The 20,847-nt window shown below is 41.3% G+C and overlaps 1 protein-coding gene across 1 annotated transcript; it reads left to right on the top strand.

Annotated features, from left to right (window-relative positions):
• Nucleotides 1-579: 579 nt before the first annotated feature.
• Nucleotides 580-10,463, top strand: LOC146058469 (endothelin-2-like). Its single transcript, XM_083170759.1, has 5 exons — nt 580-686; nt 3,647-3,794; nt 5,039-5,161; nt 8,122-8,208; nt 9,379-10,463. Exons 1-5 carry the CDS (start codon nt 581-583, stop codon nt 9,479-9,481), a joined length of 567 nt encoding a protein of 188 aa, XP_083026885.1. The 5' UTR covers nt 580; the 3' UTR covers nt 9,482-10,463.
• The last annotated feature ends 10,384 nt before the right edge of the window (nt 10,464-20,847 follow it).

The following is a 20,847-nucleotide window of genomic DNA, read 5'->3' as shown; positions in this document are numbered from 1 at the left end:
AGAAACAGAAAATTAGAAAATTAAAAACAGTTTCTGCCAACCTACGTCTCCGAGTCTTTATTTCTATTAGAGTGTTTAAGTTTGATGAAATTAAGATATGCATGCCGAAGGGGCACACATCTGCCATTACAATGTTTATAGCAACACCATAATCTAACTTCTGTGTTAATTAGAAAAAAAATGTTAAACCAGATAATGTAGTATATATATATATTTTGCACAGTATACATCCATATGTGCAGATATTGTATATGGCAGAAATCCTTCTACCACAATAAAATAACCTATGTTATAAATAGGTGTATACTGTATTTAAGCTGATTGTAATATTCCCAAAAATACAAACATGTAAATATGTAACATAGTGGTGGTGCAATTTGTATTTCTTCTTTCAATGCAAGGGTTAAGTTCTTTCTTTTTCTACTCCACCCCTCATTCCCTCCCTTAGCAATAATCCCAGCATCGATAAAATGTATTTCTTCACATGCAGAGAGATATCCTATCAGTGGGAGGCACTGGCAGCAGGCAGCACCCTCTCCACTCACCTGGTCCACAATGGAGGGGCGTGGGACTGCCGAAGATGATATATAACCATTGGGATGAGGGCAGGTGCATAGCATTCAGCAGCTGCTTAGCATACAAGATGCTGGGAACGAGCATAATAGCTATGTGCCTTGCTGCAACAGGTGAGTACTTCTAGGCTCTGATCTTACATTAACTTTCACTTATCCCACTGTATTACAGCCAGTGTAAGCAGTACTAGTGCATTTTACAGGTAGACTTCTAGTATTAGCTAGAACTTTATAGTTACTGTTATTGCTATTCACACATTGCGGATTAATATATACTGTATTGTTATCGACCTACTGTTACGTTATGTTACTTAGCTAGGACAGTTACAATTGCTATAAATATATGTACTGAAAAATACTTGATTCTCATTATTGGTTATTTTTCTTGTGGAAAACATATAATTTCTGATAGTTTTGTGTAAGGGATCTTGTTTTGTTCTGCTCCTTTAGCATGCTGTCATATTATAATAATCATCATCATCAATACTTATATTATCATTACAATCAAATATAATACTGTCCTGAGCTGCAGAAGAGAGTGGCTGTGCTGACAGAGTACAGGACATACTGTAGCTACTGTAAGTATAGGGTTTCTGAGGTCAGATCGGGTCTCCCATCGATTGCAAGCTGTGCAGACAATGCTGGGTGTAATTGCAGCACAGCAGATAATCATACAGAGGGTTCCCTAACTGGTGACTCCCTGTAAAAGAGCTCACACTCACTTGCATGCCACACACATACTGTATTATCTTGCCGTGGTGCGCATACTTGAGGTAATTCTGATGGGTCTCCACATAAGAATTAGAGGCTATTGTGTCTGAGTTGAAAGAAGATTATCAGGAAGTTGTTTCCCAGAGTTATCTACAGCAAGATATGACCGATGATACAGTGATAAGCTGCTGCCATTTTTTTGAATTAATTATTTAATTACTCATTAGTCTACTTGAAAACATTCCTGCACAATGATTCACATCTCTGTAGTGCATGGTGCCGCTCAATGATCCAGTTAATACCTATACAGTATGAAAGATTGTGATGTCATGTCTGTGGAGTGGTGCACTTCAGGTGTTAGGTAACCCTCTGCTTTATAAATCCATTATGTGTCAGGTCTCTGGAATGCAAAACGTACTCTGGTCTGGCAGCGGAACAGCCCTGCCAGAAGCTGCCTGTGGAAATGCATATCAACAGCAAAGACAAAGGCCCTCAAAAAGCTTGTTTGCTAAGATATAAATATGCTGGGCTAAAGCTTGTTATGTATACATGTGCGTAATCTCTTTTACACAAGTTAAAGAACTGTTTGTTGGTTTTGCAAGTCATGTAAGTAGGAAGACCAGCTATATAGCAGCAAAAGGAGCCCTGTCAGCCTTATCGGGTGTTGTAACTTAATTGTCAGTTGTCCCTGATTCACTGTACTTGGTTATTATCACATGGCTATCAGGATTAGTTTGCATAGACAACTAAAACTGTTACTGCACTTAGCACCCACAATGATACAAACACTGACAGCTCATTTCACATAGTAGTGTGGTATGTATAGTAGTTTATGATGGCTGTAAACTATCTTTTTACAAGGAATCACTTATTGACCCAACAAGCTCATACTGAAGAGAAGCAGATTTTTAAGTATAAAACCTGATCACATATGTCACAGATATATATATACATAGAGAAACATATAATTTGATGGCAGACAAGAACCGTATGGCTTGTCCAGATTGCCCTTTAGGTTTAGGGTATTAGGCTCAGGAGTTAGAGTGTTATTATTTTGACAAAGCTATCAGGAACACCACCCCTCCATACATCTCGAATTTCATATCAGCCTCTTTTCCTCTTAATATATACATATATATATATGTATTATGTATTTCACCTTGACAAAGGGGCGTTCGGGCCCCGAAACGTTGGTGTCCTGTTCACTCAGTTGTTTACCAATTTCCCGTGGAAGGCACAGAGGTAACTGCACATAGGGGAGAGTGCCGTACTGCCTACAAACCAGTGTATATATATATATATATATATATATATATATATATATATACATACAGTATATCTCTTGCCATGCATCATCTCTGTTAACCTCTCATTTTCTTCCATGCCCAATCAGACTGTCCAACAGCCATGGCTGTAACTAGGGTGGTGTGGCTGGTATCGCTGCCACAAAGAGCGCATGATGCCCTGCCCTGGTGGTTCTATGTGGCATTATTTATCTAAGGGCCACTGCTACTTTGTGGCATTATATGTATAAGGGGCACTACTTTTGTGTGTATTTTGTGTTACAATGAGTACTACTGTGTGGCCCATAAGACTGCAGCCCTTTGTCCCTGTTTAACATATGTGGGGCACTAATGCTCTTTCTGGCATATGGCACTTAAGCGTCTAGTTATGGTGCTACCAACAGCCTTCATATCTACCGTATAAACACTTTGTGAAATCCTACCTCTTTATTAGAGGTTATTATTGTACCACTTATACTACCAAAACCATAGCACCATCACAACTATCTGAATCTTAGCCACACTTGCTCCTCTAGCTTCAGCTTTTGTTCCCTCTTCTAATTAGAATGCACCCACTCCTACTTGAATGTAAATCCTCAGCCCTTGTGTTTACATTGCACATCCTGTTTTCCTCATTGTCCAGTGCTAATAATAATAATAATTTATATAACATGAATAGAGATATGCCAGCCCAGCATAATGTCCCTGGAAATTGTATTCTCATGTGTTAGCTATGCAAAATTGGCAGACAATTCGGTATGTAGAGTCTAAACATTATACAAATTATTAATAATGATAATAATATTAATAATGACATTAATGTTAATAAACATTTCTCCATACCAACTGACACAACTGTTATTCTGCTAGTTTTAAAGGTCTCCTCCACCTCTTTTTCCCCTATACTTTATATTATTTATTTTTCTACCAATACAATAAGCGAGTGGTGCTGTGCTTTATGTTAGCATTTTATAAATAAAAATAACTAAACATTTTTGGTAACTAATGAATATTATTTATATCCAAATGAAACTTGATTATGGAGGAGAAATAACTCGAAATCTCTGTATTGTTCTTTAGTAACTAGCACCGTGTCTTTCCCCGATATATCATCTACCATACCACCAAACAGTCACTCACGGATAAAGAGATGTTCCTGCAATAACTGGATGGACAAGGAGTGTATATATTTTTGTCATCTGGATATAATATGGATAAATACAGGAAGGTGAGTACAGATGACTATTGTACCATGAGGATAGGCTTTATACCCTGGATTGTTGAGACAGTAAGGCTATAGGGCCAGATGTACTAAGCTTCAAAAGTGATAAAATGGAGAGTGATAAGCAACCAACCACTCAGCTCCTGCCACACAGTCTGTGACATGGCAGGTAGGAGCTGATTGGCTGGCTGTTTATCACTCTCCATTTTATCACTTTTGAAGCTTATTGCATCTGACCCATAGTCACATAAAGCATATCAAATAAAGAAAAGTAGGTCTAGGAGGATAACCTTGGTGATCTAGAGTAGATGATCTATTCCAGGCTTTCCCAACCACGGTCCTCAAGGCACACCAACAGTGCAGGTTTTGTAGATATCCAGGCTTGAGCACAGGTGACTTAATTAGTATCTGTGGGATTCTGATTAAACCATTTCTGCTGAAGCCTGGATATCACTAAAACCTGCACTGTTGGTGTGCCTTGAGGACCTTGGTTGGGATTGCCTGATCTATTCTATGTATAAGGAGAGAATCCATGAAAACCCCCATTTTTCCTGGATTTATCTGAAAACAAAAAGGATTTCAAATGATGTAGTAGATTAAGGGTCAGATGTATCAAGCTTCAAAAAGTGATAAAATGGAGCGTGATAAACAGCCAGCCAATCAGCTCCTACCTGTCATGATACAGGCTGGGTTTGAAAAATAACAGGTAGGAGCTGATTGGCTGGCTGTTTATCACTCTCCATTTTTCACTTTTTGAAGCTTGATACATCTGACCCTTTATCTACTACATCATTTGAAATCCTTTTTGTTTTCAGATAAATCCAGGAAAAATGGGGGTTTTCATGGATTCTCTCCTTATACACTTATGAAGCTTGATACATCTGGCCCATAATATGAAAAGTGTCATGGTGAGAATAAAACAATGTTCTATAAATATCATGGGGAAGAGTGGATCAGTTTCAAATAAAATACTCTTCTATGAGAAGCAGAAATGGCTGTCTAATGATAATTGCAGTAACTGGCAGGAACAGAGCATGCCAAGGGCTCGTTAGTTTGCATTGTTTAGTCACATGCACAGTTTTCTCCATTAAATTGGGCAACTTCTTAGCCTGGTTTGTGAGGATTTACCTCTAATTCATACAATGATTTTCTGACAAAATTACAGCTCTTAGGTGAATTGCTTTATACTGTATGAGTGGAAGTCTTTCATATTATTAAAGCATTTTTATTTGATACATCTGTATTTACAGTCAAACCCTGCCTTATGGCCTAGGAAGCCCAAGAAGGCGTCGGAGGAGAGCAGCTACACGGTGTCAGTGTGATAACATGAAGGACAGGAACTGTGTCAGCTTCTGCTACCAGAATGAGGCACGGTGAGTGTGGGGATACCGTTATATCCGTATTTGTGACTCTTGTCTTGTGGAAGGACCCTGAAGGTGCAACATTCCTGTTATATAATGGGCACCTGACAGATACATAAATACATTTCTGGTTGCTATAGTTTTTGTATATGATTGCACATTTTAGCAACATTATTTACTCCCATTTCTGTGTATTTTTATTTTGAAGTACAAAGATTAATATAAGAGATAATTGTAAAGTGCAATGAAACCTGCTGCACTGTATACAAAAACTGTTAACAGATAATAAATAAGTCCCCTCTTCTTGTATAGCTGTGCCATTATGCTGTTAGATAATGGTCATCTCAAGCCCCGTACACACGGGGGAGATATATTGCTCAGCCATATATTGCTGAGCAATATATCCCGGCAGTGGAAATCAGCTGGTCGCAGGAGCATGTTCCTGCGACCAGCGATCACTACAGGGGTAAAAACGGGAGCGCACCCGGCGATATATCGCCGGTGCACACTCTCATCGCAGGCAATATGGTCGCCAGCGACCATATTTCCAGCGATTTCAGCCCCTATCGCCCCCGTGTGTACACAGCATAATTCCCTTTTCTCTTCTGGAGATTTTGAATCTGCCAAACTTTACTAAAGCTAAACCAGAAATTTACAAAACCTCACACATTACCTGTTACCAATTGTTCACCTGTTAGGAATAGGAACCATCAAATTTAAACTGCTGGAATGTGGTGGTTCTGATAGGCGAGATGGCTCAAACAGCATGATTTATTATCTATAGTATCTGGCCAAACGGCAGATGAGGAGGCTCTGTATGTTTATTAGGCGCAATGACATTAGTTAAGATTATAAAATTGCAAAACTTAAACAATTATTATTTTATGATGTGGGTGTCATTTAGACTGGCAGAAAATAATAATTACAAATAACAATTAATCAAAGAATATATCCAATTAAATAAATATCATGGTTTTGTTGAAATTATTAAACATTATTTTGGACCCTTAATATAGTACAGGTTGAGTATCCCGTATCCGAATATCCGTTATCCGAATTATTCTGAAAACCATACATTCCAAAAAATGGAAAAATTTTTTTTTTTTGCTAAAAACTTACTGGTGACATCTGTAACAGCACTACTGTGGACATGATATGTAACTGATACTATATATGTGCTACACAATGATTGCTTGGCATTCAAATTCAGTGCCTGAGATAATACACAAACTTTGTTTCATGTTTTGAAACCATGTTTTTTGAACAAATAAAGTATATTTGTGTGCATTTCATGTGGTTGGTGTGTTTATACAGCATAAATGCAAGATACTTCAAAATACATCATTGAAATATTAAAATATTCCGAAATACGGAATAATCCGTTATCCAAAATTCTGCTGGTCCCGAGCATTTTGGATAAGGGATACTCAACCTGTAATGAAATAATAATGCCCTTTAAAGATAATTATTATTATTATTTGTTGATTAAGATGGGAATTCTATTGAAGATGGGATGTTGCCCATAATAACCAAACAGATTCTATTAGCGAACACAACCCCTCACATGGTACAGAGGGCATTTAGCAGTGGGGGTTGCTTTCGGCCGGGCGGCGTGCCTTGCTGAGTCAGGCCCATAATGAGAAATGATCTTGGCTATTGAAGGATCATAAACCATGTTATTTAGGTTTGCTGTATTTAGGTTGTATTATCTGTATATTTCCATCACTGGCAACTAGACATTTGTTTTCCAACTTCAGCCCTAAAAATGTTTATATATGATCAATAAGCACCATTCACTGTTACCCTAATCTCTTACAGCATATTTCTTTAACATTAAATTGAATATTTTTCTTCCGATCACTATAACAATAACAATAAATATAACCATCAACTGCATACCATAGGGCAGGCATGTCCAAACTATGACCCTCCAGATGTTGTGAAACTACAAGTCCCATCATGCCTTGCCACAGTTTTGCTATTAGGAAATGCTAAATCTATGGCAAGGCATGCTGGGATGTGAAGTTTCACAACAGGGCCACAGTTTGGATATGCCTGCCATAAAGCCTATATCACAGATAAGTGTTTAAAAGTAAGACAAAAGTCTCAAATAGTAAAGCTTAGCATGTCAGTTAGGGTGACACTGCAGTGATATTACAGGGAACTGTCCCATGTGTGATGCCACCAATTTATGAACCCCTAGAGAACTTTCGGCCTGATTCAGACCGGTTTTCTATCACCTGTGGTGAAACACCTTTCTTATCAATTAAGTAGCTCACCAAAGGCAATCATACATTACCAGGAAAGTCCAGGAACAGAGTATTTTCTCCTTTAGGGTGAGGGTCAGGTAGGCAGGTATGATGTGCAGAGCCTCATCATAAACGGAGTCGAATTTGAATCAGACTGATTGGGTCTGAATCGTCCATTTGTGTTTTCCTAACAGAATTCAAAATGTTCCGTATCCCTTCTTATTCCTGAGTGAAACGCTCTGACCAGCTTTTTATACAGTGGCTCATTCTACTACATTGAGGAACAGTCAAAGACTGACAGTTTCTGCATAAATGGAAGTTTTACTATAGTAAAACAGAGCACAAGTGCACAAATCTTTGATATTTAGGCATTTATGCTGCTCCGTTAAAAAAATTTCATGACAATGTACTTTTCCTTTACTAATACAGCATGAGCCTGAGTGGCGTCGGTAAAAAAACACCAACAATGCCAGCTTTCCTGTATTGCTCCAATTAAACATGTGCAATAAAGCAATAAAAAATACATGTGTTAACCTTATCATTTTAGTGACAGGGAAATGTGTAACCAGTCCCAAACAATCTTTTTACAGTATTACATAAGCAAAAATATGCTGTAACCATGAGATAGCATTCAGAAAGCAAAGCTTGTGTACCATCTTCAACATACTGTATCCACTAAGAAAGGGAGCAAGTGTAATACCTTTTTTTCTGTGTCTATAATAGCATTACTGATCCAAAACCAAGAGCAGCGGAGGAAATGTTACCAATAAACCTGAAGAAGTCTCAAGTCCACCTTTTGCATGTTCTCCGGTAAGATGCACAAGGTGTAATCACTAATACCATGTAATCAAGTGGTATAATGGCCAACATGTCATGATTTGTAAGCTTATTGTATAAGCAGGGCCACCTTTCCGCCTTATCTGTTATCATACCGCCTTGTTTTGATCCTAATTGTAAAGTGCAATGAATTATTCTGGAACTATATTAATACATTCTTAAAAATAAAGATAATAATTCATGTATATTGCATACAAACTGCATTATTACTGCTGTCTGGTAACTGCTATCTCTGGGCCAAGTTAATGAATATTTGCATTAAAGACCTAAAAAGTGGGCTTTTATTATTGCTGCATACTGCAGCACTATTGAATTCCATTTTGGGGCTACGAAAAGAGCCCCTCTTGGTTAAAAATTAAATTATATAGTGATTGCTTATTAGATTACCTAGCACCCTCAAGACGGCATATAGTTAATGGAGCTACATAAGCAATGTTTTGTTCTTTAGGGACAAACACATGGGTATGAATGTTTTTTTGACAAACAAGAATAGAGGTAAATCATGGGAAGCTCCAGCACAGTTCAAAATTCAAATAGGGCAGCCACAGCAATTGCCACCAACTGCCAATCAAAACATTCACTACCAGTTGGTGTTTCTCCCCTATTTGAATTTTGAACTGAGCTCTGGAGCCACCACTGGCAGTAATGTAGAAGCATTGACTGCAAAGGAAAGTTTTATAAATGGCTGCCTCCTTCTGTTTACTTTTGTGGCCTCACCTTAAACTTAACTTTTACCTTCTATACCTCCCCCAGTTTATAGGAGCTGGAAGGGCAGAGCGCCACAAATTGCTCTATAAAAATTGCAGAGATAAGAGGTATAAACAAATGTGAAATTGAATTCCTTTGGAGTGGATTTCAAGGACTTCATTATTGCAGAGCAAATCTTGGACTATGCCTGTACAAAAAGGGCACACCGCTATTGCTTGGCAGCTAAAGATGTCCAGAGTAATATCAGATATCCTGACAAAAGATTATCAACGTAACAGAGGATATGAAAGATAGCAATATTATTGCAAGCAATTGAATCATCCGTATCAATACTAAGATGCATGCAGTATTAGCTCTATACCCTTCTTGAACTGGTTTACAAAATATAAAAGGGTTTTTGACTATTACCTATGTTAATACTTTCTTCTTCCACAGAGATATTGCCACAAACAACAAGAAAATCATGTATGCCAGGAAACTCATCTCATTCACTGCCTCTAAACTGCCCTCAGACTATGCATGGAAAAGAAAAAGATAAGATGCAAATCATTCAGCTACAGTAGGAGAGATGATGGAGAGAGTGAGGTCTTGCAAAGCTTATGGAGCTTTCGATGCATCTGGTAAAATCTGTACCGTACAGGAAATCTTGGTGTAGAAGACCAACTAAGGCTGTTCAGCCATTTTGGAAAAGCAAAGGAACAGTTTCCTATGATAGAGGAGAACATTAAGCTTCTAAATATGGATGTACTGGACTAAGGAAGTACCAGCATCTATTGAGCTTATAGGAGCAATGACTGACAAATCTGTTAGCATGTGGAACTTGACATTAAGCTTCAAAATAATGATGTACTGGAATAAGGAAGTATCGGCATCTATTGAGCTTGAAGGAGCAATGACTGACAAATCTGTTAGCATGTGGAACTTGTACTCTTATTTTATGCTTCTGTTTTCATGAGGCACAAAACAAACTGCAGTCTGCTACTGGTGGAGTAGAAAGTTTTCTATACACTTGGACAAATGACATCATACATTGGGTAGAGGAGGGAGGACTTTATCAGGGTATACATGCATTTGACATGCTATAAAAGGAACACAAATGGTGAAGAATGAAATACAGCACTCCCATCATTGTAAATTGGGTATGATGTTAATACCTGTGCCTTAAAACACCCTGCACTACAAATATACAGCTTTGTGTGTGGTATGGAAGAGTTCAGACTCTATTATTATGGTTTACATTTCTAAAGTTAGGAACTTGGTTCAGAAATTGTAAATACCTCAAAAGAAGATTGGATTAAGTCAAATGGTCCTGGCCCTGAAAATGATCAATAATCTATTGTAATTCACGAAGGAGCTGTGATATGTGCTGTGTGGTTGGGGTGGTTCTATGTGGGTGGTCCAGTGTCATGTGGGCATGTACATCCATAACCTATCAGCCGTCAACATTAAATATGTAAAAGTAGAAACATTTTACAATTTTGGGAGGAAAACAGAAATACAATTTTAGTACTTTAATTATATATTTATTGCCAACTGTATGTGCAGTTTGTGTGGTCATTCATCATCATCATCATCATCATCATGCTGTCATGGTAATGTGTCTATTTTTCAGTGGAGGCCTGGGGCTGCAGTCCCGGCTACTTTACATTTAATTTGACTTTGAAATGAGAATGTACAATAATTTGCTGCAAATCAGATATATTGAGATTGTTAGATTTTGAGGACCATGAAAATACATTCACAAGGTAAAAAAATAAAAATACATTACTTTAAAAAGAAAGAAGAGCTGCAAAATGCACTACAAACTATGAAATTATAGGCGTATCATTATTAACCTTTATTAATAGTTGTTACAAGGGTCATCCACAGCTTACAAAGTACATATACGTATACAGTGCACTGCAAACATAACAAGACACAAAATGTATACTAATTACAGTACAGCAAAGCAGAATACAGAGTCCCATATGGTGATGTGGGGCAGTGTTTGGAGGGGCAGTTACTATGGTTCCCCTTGTTCTGCACTTCAGCCGGATTCGGTATGAAATTCCGACGGTCAAAATCCCGACAGGGTCAAAATCCCAAATGGGTCATAATGGGTCAAATGGGGAAAAAGGACTATTATATATATAAAAAAAACAGACAATGTGATACTTATAAAAACTGGTTTGATGTAGTGGAAGTTTTAAAACCAGTTAAAATATAAGATCAGATGTAAAATAGCTTAGCTTAGTGCAGAGGATAAGTACTCATAAGCTGCCCAACATGTTTTGTCACAAAAGGACTTCCTCCGCACGATATATATATATATATATATATATATATATATATATATATATATATATATATATATAACCAGGGGCGAATTTAGGGGTCAGGACACCCCTAGGCACAACATTTTTGTGTCCCCCCCCCCCCTATTTTAATGTAATCATATATGTATATACATTGTTATTTATATATTTCATATTTTTTTAAGCACTCTGGGCTGCTCACTGTACAGATGACCTGGAGGGAGGCACTTATTAGTACAGTGATTAGCAGTGTCTCCGTCAGTCTCTCTCACACTGCGACTAACTGAGTGCAGGGAGGATCTGCGCGCCACTCAGCTGCTGGATACGCAGCCAATAGACTGTGTGTGTGTAGAGTAGCCAATGGGCGGGCGCCGGCAGCAGTGAGCCTGAGCCATTTCCGGATACACAGGGGGACTGTCGGACCCAGCCACTAAGCGGTGATGTAATGTGCATGGCAGAGTGGGTGGGCAGTGGCGGGTGACGAGCGGCGCTGCCGCCAACATATGATAATTCATGTCTGTGGCGGCGCTCGTCACTCGCCGCTGCCCACCCGCTGTGCCATGCTGCTATTTAACAGAATGTCAGCCTGCCTGCCGCCCTTAAATGGTGCCGCCCTGAGGCCGATGCCTCACGGGCCTAGGCACAAATCCGGCCCTGCATGTCGACATAGACACCAAAAACTCATGTCGACCTTACTCATGTTGCCCTAAAGATTGTGTCAACCTTCGGTCAATGTCGACCATTCTTAGTGTCAACTTTGTCACTATCACCATTAGATACTATTTTATTGTATTATTAACTATTGAGCAGCTTTTTCAAACACAGCGCAGTGATTAACTCCATCTATTATCACATACACCAGGTCTGTCCAAACTATGGCTGTTGTGAAACCACAAGTCCCATCATGCCTTGCCACAGGTTTGCTACTTGGGAATGCTACAACTATGGCAAGGCATGCTGGGATGTGTAGTTTCACAACAGCTGGAGGGCCACAGTTTGGACACGCCTGACATACACAGTCTGCCGATAATCGCTCAGCTACGATATCATTGAATTTGTGACCAAAAGAGGTCACTGCAAGTTTTCACCAATGACTCCATCGTTCACTATATACCGTACAGTATAGCGTGTAAAACAGATGAAAGGCATCATTAACCATTAATGGAAATATGAAATCCCAGTCGCTATTTCCACCAGGTGGAAATAGCAGCTGGCAGTATTCAATCCCGGCCAGGACTCGCTTGCAACAGGTTTGCCTCACCATGGAGGCGGATCTGTATTGTCGGAAACAGAGCCTGGATTGCCGTTTCAGACTATCGTTGTGCCTTTTTCGCCGATGCCGGGACTTTAAGGGCTTTTACACAAGCTCCGGCTCCTGCCGGGCGGCAAAGCCCCGCACGTCAAAGTTTTCAATGGCAGCCTGGCAGCCGTCCCTTCCAGTGGTGGGATCCGTCTGCAACCGGTTGGCCGGGCCGTGGCCAGCCCGTGTGAATGTACAGAATCATGTCCATTATTAACTACTGTGAGCTTTTGGCCGTGCGGGTTTATGCCACCCGGCAGGAGCAGGAGCATGTGCAATAGCCCTATGACTGTCAGAATATATTCTGCCAGTTGGAAGAACAGATCCTACATTGAATAGGAATGGTAGGGACCCCCCTGCCAGCTCCCCGGGGGGGGAAGGGGGGGGGGGGCTTTTAACAGGGGGCAGCAGCGAAATTGTCCCGGGGGGGGGGGGGGGGGGTTCGGGCGGCGAAATTTTCCCGGCGGGGGGGGAGCAAAAGTTTTCGTTATGCCGCTGATGGGCGTCACTCTGGGACTTAGTGAAGCAAAGTGAAATTTTATTCCTTCCATTGCACATTGTTAAAACTTCTGGTCCTGACGAAGGGTTAATACCCGAAACGCCGTTGACCGTAAGGAAGGAATGAAATTTCACTTTGCTTCACTAAGTCCCGGAGTGACGCCCATCATTTGGAGGCTATATATATATATATATATATATATATATATATATATATATATATATATATATATATATATATATAAAGTACATGTATGAACACAAATACATTAAGAAAGCTAATGCGCAGTACAATACAGACTTACAATGAATGAATAGTTCTGCATTGTAAGCTTGTGAACGGGGCCCTTTTACCACTTTGTCTGGCTGATATAGAACACATTCTAGTTTTATTACTGTTTGAACCTAATTATAAAGTGCAACAGAATATGCTGGTGCTATATAAACAGTGCTATTTTTCAGCAGGAACTAGTAGGAACACAAATCCTGAACCTCTCATTAAATATGACCTCATCAGGAACCCCCCTGCCAGCTCCCCGGGGGGGGAAGGGGGGGGGGCTTTTAACAGGGGGCAGCAGCGAAATTGTCCCGGGGGGGGGGTTCGGGCGGCGAAATTTTCCCGGCGGGGGGGGAGCAAAAGTTTTCGTTATGCCGCTGATGGGCGTCACTCTGGGACTTAGTGAAGCAAAGTGAAATTTTATTCCTTCCATTGCACATTGTTAAAACTTCTGGTCCTGACGAAGGGTTAATACCCGAAACGCCGTTGACCGTAAGGAAGGAATAAAATTTCACTTTGCTTCACTAAGTCCCGGAGTGACGCCCATCATTTGGAGGATATATATATATATATATATATATATATATATATATATATATATATATAAAGTACATGTATGAACACAAATACATTAAGAAAGCTAATGCGCAGTACAATACAGACTTACAATGAATGAATAGTTCTGCATTGTAAGCTTGTGAACGGGGCCCTTTTACCACTTTGTCTGGCTGATATAGAACACATTCTAGTTTTATTACTGTTTGAACCTAATTATAAAGTGCAACAGAATATGCTGGTGCTATATAAACAGTGCTATTTTTCAGCAGGAACTAGTAGGAACACAAATCCTGAACCTCTCATTAAATATGACCTCATCAGGAACAGGGTTCCTGAACCTGTCCTCGGCTGAAATGCACTTTCCATAAAAAAAGTTTTCATTTAATGTTCCTTTTCAGTGCTTTATTTTCTAATAATAGATAGATGTTACATATATTTTATATCTATATATCAATGTTTTTCTTTCTCGCAGAGATCATGAACTTATTTTTACAGAAAAATAGTTCTAACAAATATGTAAGTTAAACATGTACAGCATAAATATAATACCCATGAACCACCTGTGCTTCTTTCCTACAGAGTAAAAGGTCAGTTTCCCGTCTAACACAGTGAAAACATTACAAATCAAACTATAAGCTTTTGGGGCCAGAGGGCATTTTCCCGCTGCACACCCTTCTAAGGCTATGTCACATGACGTACTATAGGAGTGTTGATAAGATATCTCACCTGAAGCTTATGAAGCGACATCTCTGCCTGATAATTTATGAAATAGCCATTATTATCAGCATGTAAAGGTATTTGATGGCGATTGTATTTATTAATAGATCATGATTTTATATATGTATAGATATAGATCATGGTTGTCAAACTTGCGGCCCTCCAGCTCTTGTGGAACTACATATACCAGCATGTCTTGCCACACTTTTAGCATTCCCTAAAAGAAAATCTGTGGTCAGGTATGCTGAGATGTGTACTTCCACAACAGCTGGAGGGCCGCAAGTTTGACACCCCGGATATAGATGAAGATTGAGTTATTTAAATTATGTTTAAATTATTCATTGTATGTACTCAATTATATTCTGTAATAAAAATACTCTATCCAGTGCTTTTGGTATGAATTTTTTTCACCCCTAGAGAGAGATCCAAAAGAACTACATTAAAGCTGGGTACACATTAGATGATGTGTACCCATAGCCAGTGCTATTTTTCAGCAGGAACCAGCAGAAACTCAGGGCCTTATTCTAGTTCACTCTTTCTGACAAAATCCTTCTTAGATGGACAAAACCATGTGCACTGCAGGGGAGCAGATGTAAAATGTGCAGAGATAATTAGATTTGTGTGAGTTATTTTGTTTCTGTGCAGGGTAAATACTGTCTGCTTTATTTTTACACTGCAATATAGATCTCACTTTGAAGTAAAACCCCACCCAAATCTAATTCTCTCTGCACAAGTAACATCTGCCCCACCTGCAGCGCACATGGTTTTGTCCATCTAAGAAGGATTTTGTCAGAAAGAGTGAACTAGAATAAGGCCCTCAGTTCCTGAACCTCTAATTAAATATGACATCATCAGGAACTGAAAATGTACTCTTCATAAGATAAGTTTTATTTTAATGTCACCTGTGACTGCCTTTGTTTCTAAATACAATATATACATCTATCTCTCCCTCCCTCTCTCTATTATATATGTTTTTTTTATTTATTTAATTGATCCACCCGCAGACCTGGAGTTCCTAAACGTATTTTTCCAGAAAAATAGTACTGCAAATAGCAATATCAGGAGTGATAGGATCTTGCAATGCTGGTGGAGGTGGGGGAGTGATGGTCATAATGTGGAATGGCCATCACTAGCTATATCCTCCATATTACTGCATGTACAGATGATGGAGGACACCACTATCGACCAAACAGCGTGCATTGTTAACAATATAGTGCAATCACACTGGACGATATGCACAAAAATAGCGTTAACGATGGTTGCTATCACGCAGATCATTTAATATACACATTAGGTGATATCGTCTATGAACGATATTGTTACTGATTTCCCTTGAACTGGCTGGAACTCCCTGAGCAAATGATATAGTGCATATACTTTAAACATTATCTTTAACTATATTGTTCAGTTGCCACAGACAGGACCCAGAGGCATGCTGTCATTGGTGATATAGTCAGGATTTGCATGAACAGATGACAGAAGGGGTCGTTAGCAACCCGCAGGGGTGCTCTTTGTTAATGATATAAGAGGTGATTCTGATTGACTTGGTATGCTGTGAAACTCACAGCTTACCAAGTCCTTATGACGCCGCCCCGGCGAATCTCTGCCCCCTGCCGCCATTTCCTCTCGCATGTGCCCACCCGCTGCTGGAGAAATTATTCGATGGTCACCGACCATCGAATGATTTGTCCAGGGCTTGCAAATATAAGTCAGTAGAGAGAGACATATTTGGGGGCTTCCAGCCGAAGACAAGGCAGGCAGCTGAGGTCATGTGACCCCGGCACACCTTGTCCAACCCACATCCCCATGGAAACGCCAAGCGTTTTCATGGGGACACCCATGGGAATGCCACAGGCCTCCGGGCCGCACTGCTCTGTGTTAATGGCACGTCGACTATGCAAGTCACCGTAGCCATTTGCACAGGGACCCTGCACATGCGCATAAACAATTATGTGCATGCTCAGTAAATAAAATCAGTCTGAATCAATTAGTATGAGGGCCATAGTGCATACATTAGCCAATATGCAAAAAAATATCGTTAACAATATCATTATCGTGCATATCGTTAACAATAGTCATCTAATGTGTAGCCATGTGTAGTTGTGCTTATCTTTCTCCTGTGATTAGGGTGAGGAAGAAGGGTAGCATAGAAATGGACACAAGACAGATCTGAAAGCAAATAAAATGGTTGTTATTCAGTGTATCGTTTCCTGTAATATAAGATGGGATAGTAGAAGAGCATTATAATGTCTCCACATGCACAGCAATCTATGCCCAATATTGCATAGGGATGAGTGGGTTCGTATCTCTGAGATCCTGCTATATAAGTCCAGTATCCTGTGCTGCTGTATGGCTCCTGGTGGCCTGTGCTGTGTTGCTGTATAGAGTAAGTCCAGCAGAGCTGCTGTATAAATCCAGCAGTGGTGTCCTGTGCTGTACTGCCAAATAAGTCCAGTAGTGCTGCCGTATAGATCCAGCAATATTGGATTTTGCCTTGGAAATGATTGCCCCTTAAAAAAAAAAGAGTTTCCACCGGTACAATGGGGGGGGGGGGGGGTGTCATGATGCAATCAAAATACATACTATCGGAAACTCCCACCAGAAATTAGCTAGCCTTGCCCAAATAATGTTACAAAATCGAAAGTTTGGGAACAATAGATGTGATAGCTGAGCTTTGTCACTATGTCCTCAGTGGCAAACGCAGGACATACATAACAGCAGTGTAGACCCCTGGGCATAGCAATGTATTGGGGCCCCTACCGATCCTCCAGCAGTAGGGGTGGGGGGAGTTTTGATGTCCTGCGACTGGTAGGGGGTATTATATCAACCGCTCAGCATGTAGGGCCTGGCACGGGCCTAGGGGCGGCACCTATTAAGGGCGGCAGCTGTCAGACTGTCATTGACAGCTGCCGACGAGCGGAACTGTCGGATACCATGTAATCAATTGCCGCACGTCTAAGCCAGAAGGGGGCAACTTCTCCATCGTCTCCTGTCCCTCTAGCTGCAGGAACTAAGGGCTCTAATAGGGCTGCTGCTGACCGCTAGTCACCGGCAGCAGGCCAGCAGCGTGTTCAGCTCCAGTGTCTTGTGAGGGAGCGTGGTGAGGGGGGAATGGAGAGGATGGGAGCACCGCGACTGAGCAATTAATGTGTGCACGCTCAGAGCCTGGGCAGGACTCTGGTTCAGCAGCGCTGACTCTGAGCACAGCGGCCGGCCACCGGGCAGGAGAGTGGAGACATGCTGAGCTCCGTGATGTGCCCCAGCAGGTGATTGTCTGACTGACAGGCTGTGCGTCAGTGCGGTATTCCAGCTGCTGTGAGGTGAGGAGCATTGAATGCTTCTGTGTGTACTGGATGGAAAGAGTGAATAACAGGTAGGGGGTGCAGGTGGGCAGGCAGATAGGCCTGCCATGAGGAGGAGAGGGAGACTTGAATAGAGAGGATATGGAGCTGATTAGAAGGGTTAGGGAATTGTCTGTCTGGTGCACAGTAGGGGTATGTAATCACACAGAAGGAGATCTGCCTGCCATAGTGACTGCCCTCAACTGTCTATCCCTCTATCCATGACTGTCATTTCCTCTGACAACTTTACAGTATCTTCCATTTTCACCTCATTTCTGACCACCGATCCCTCTGACAACCTTATCTTCCCAATTCACCTCCCTGACCATTGCTCCCTCCGATAACCTTTTCTTCCCTATTCCCCTTATTCCTGACAGTCGCTCTCTTTGACATTGTCTTGCAAATTAACCTGATCCCTGACCATCCCTCCCTCCGACAACCTTATCTTCCCTATTCATCTCATCCCTGACTTTTGCTCCCTCAGACAACCTTATCTATCCTATTCATCTCATCTCTGATCGTCGCTCCCTCAGACAACCTTACCTTCCTTATTCACCTCATCCCTAACCATTGCTCCCCCAGAAAACTTATTTTCCCTATTCAGCTTACCATGATTCCCTCAGATAGCTGTAACTTACCTAAACCCCTATCCGTAATCGTGACTCCCTCCAACAACCTTATATCTCCATTAACTCCCCCCTCCCCGACTGTGCCTCCCTCGGACAATCTTACATTATTATCTATATACCCCCTTCTATACCAGCTACCCTATATCCCCAATCCCTTTCCATGACTCGCTCTCACTATTCGCTGCTGTGTATAGAGTGGGCATGCAGGAGCGGAGACAGGTGAGCTGAGCTGCCAATCGCCGCACCAGAGCCCAGTGTGTTGTTCCACCCGCCTTCCCTCCACGGCCAGTCCAGACTAATGCCGGGGGGGGTGGGGGGTGGCCAACAATGTTGTGCCTATGGGCGGCTTGACCCCTAAATCCGGCCCTGCCTGGATCAGTAATTTCCACTAATTGCCCCTTTACTGCACAGATGGTGGGAGATGGGGTGGGAGAAGGGGGCATTGGGCTGAATGAAGGGGCCCTAATACATTACTTCCAGGGTGGTAGAGGATGTTTAATATGCAGAGGAGGGGTGTATAGTGGAGTGGGCTTATTATTCATAATTTTCTGGTGGGAGGACAGCTTGCTTGACTGCAGATATCTCCAGTTCCCAGAAATAGATTTCTTAGATTTTAATGGAATTAAAAACTAGAAAATCCCACCTACCAAATGGTGTTGGGGACTAGGGGATCAGAGTTCAGGAGGCAGAGCAATCTGCCAACGAGAATATAAAACTACATACCAGGTGTGTGGAGCTGGAGCAGTAACCAGCTGCTGGAAGGCTGATATCTCTGGTTCTGGGAACAGTAGAGACAAGCTACTAGTGTCAATCAAAGGGGGAGAGTCCCAGCTTTTGGAATATACCCTCAGAAAAACTCTAAGTCAGACAGAACCTGAAATATCTGACTGGGAAGAGCAATTAACAGGCTTGGATGGGGACCACTGCTTTGAAGTCAGATATCTCCGGTTCCCAAGGGCCAATTTTTAAAATTCTTGTACACATGGAAAGAGGAGACCCTCAGCTTTCAGCCTAGGGACCTTAGACTCCTGGGGGGGTCTAAGGGCCCTGCGTGTGCTACTGGTCCTACATATGCATCAGCAGACAGTAGCTGATCTTGGCTAGTTATGCTAAAATGTAAGACATGACACCAGCATCTCGGTACTGGCATCCATTCTGCACCACCATAGGACTACTCAGTGGGTCATTTATTGCAAGGTCTGCGACCAGGGGAATGTTTGTATGCAGATGCTGATATCTGCAAGGCCATCGGTCTGAGGCCCTTATTCTGGTTGACTCGCAAGGCTGCAAATTTGCAGCCTTGCAAGACCACCAAACCTCATCTGGTGATGTCAGCTGCCCCCCCCCCCCCCCTGCGTCACGGCCTCATTACCATGAGGACGCCCTGCATTCTCATGGGAACGCCCATGAATTGCTGGGCATTCCCATATGGTGATGGGGCTGCCTGGCGCCCCCTGCCCTTCTCCATCCCCTGCTCGCTGAGTAGGGTGCGTGCACCGGGCGAACAGAATGGGTGTACGCACTCTGTATCTGCACATGCGCAGAAATGCGCCTGCAGAGATGCAAATCGGTACTCCGTGTGAATGCACAGAGGACCTAATGAACCAGAATAACCCCCAGAGCCTCAATAGAGGCGGCTACAGCATAAGTATTTGTTACCATATACATCCCCCTGTGTATGGGATAGCAGCTGCAAATGCATTAGTATACATCTCTGAATAAGGCACATCGCATTCCCTCCAGAACACAATGCTTAGTCCAGTCTTTACTACTTAAAAACTAGTTGTAGTGAAGTGTGTTGCAAAAAGTAATTGAGGTTAAAGGTGTTTTAACATCAATTACTATATTCAGCACTTTCCCAGCAGCGTTTCAGCTGGGATGGTTGAATTACATTTATGTATTTATTTACTGATTTGTAACTTGTTGCATACCTTTGCTGTTCTCCTTCAGTCAGCTCCACAGGAGGTCCTTAAATGTATCAACCGCCTGCAGTTTAGAATAATAACTCCTCCTGAGTCATCAGTCAGAAAGTTCACAAGCTCTGGTAAACTACAGGTATTTAATAAATCATCTTATTCATCCTTTTAATTAAGTTGTGGGATTTTTCACCAACAAGTAAATTATTCTTGGACTACCTTTACACATAATTTACTTCCTGTCTCATGAGGTAAAAAATGGTTAAATAAAATAGAAAGCCTACGCTGTGTGAAATTAGTCACCTGCAAGACATAATGCACAAATTCTTAAAAATTTTCCCATGTCCCGGCTGGGGCCGTCAGTGTCCCACGGT

This window comes from Crinia signifera, chromosome 2 (assembly GCF_055691185.1).
Source record: "Crinia signifera chromosome 2, ASM5569118v1, whole genome shotgun sequence".
Classification (NCBI taxonomy): domain Eukaryota; kingdom Metazoa; phylum Chordata; class Amphibia; order Anura; family Myobatrachidae; genus Crinia; species Crinia signifera.
Note: the sequence above shows the minus strand (reverse complement) of the source record. Positions and strands in the feature narration are given on the sequence as shown.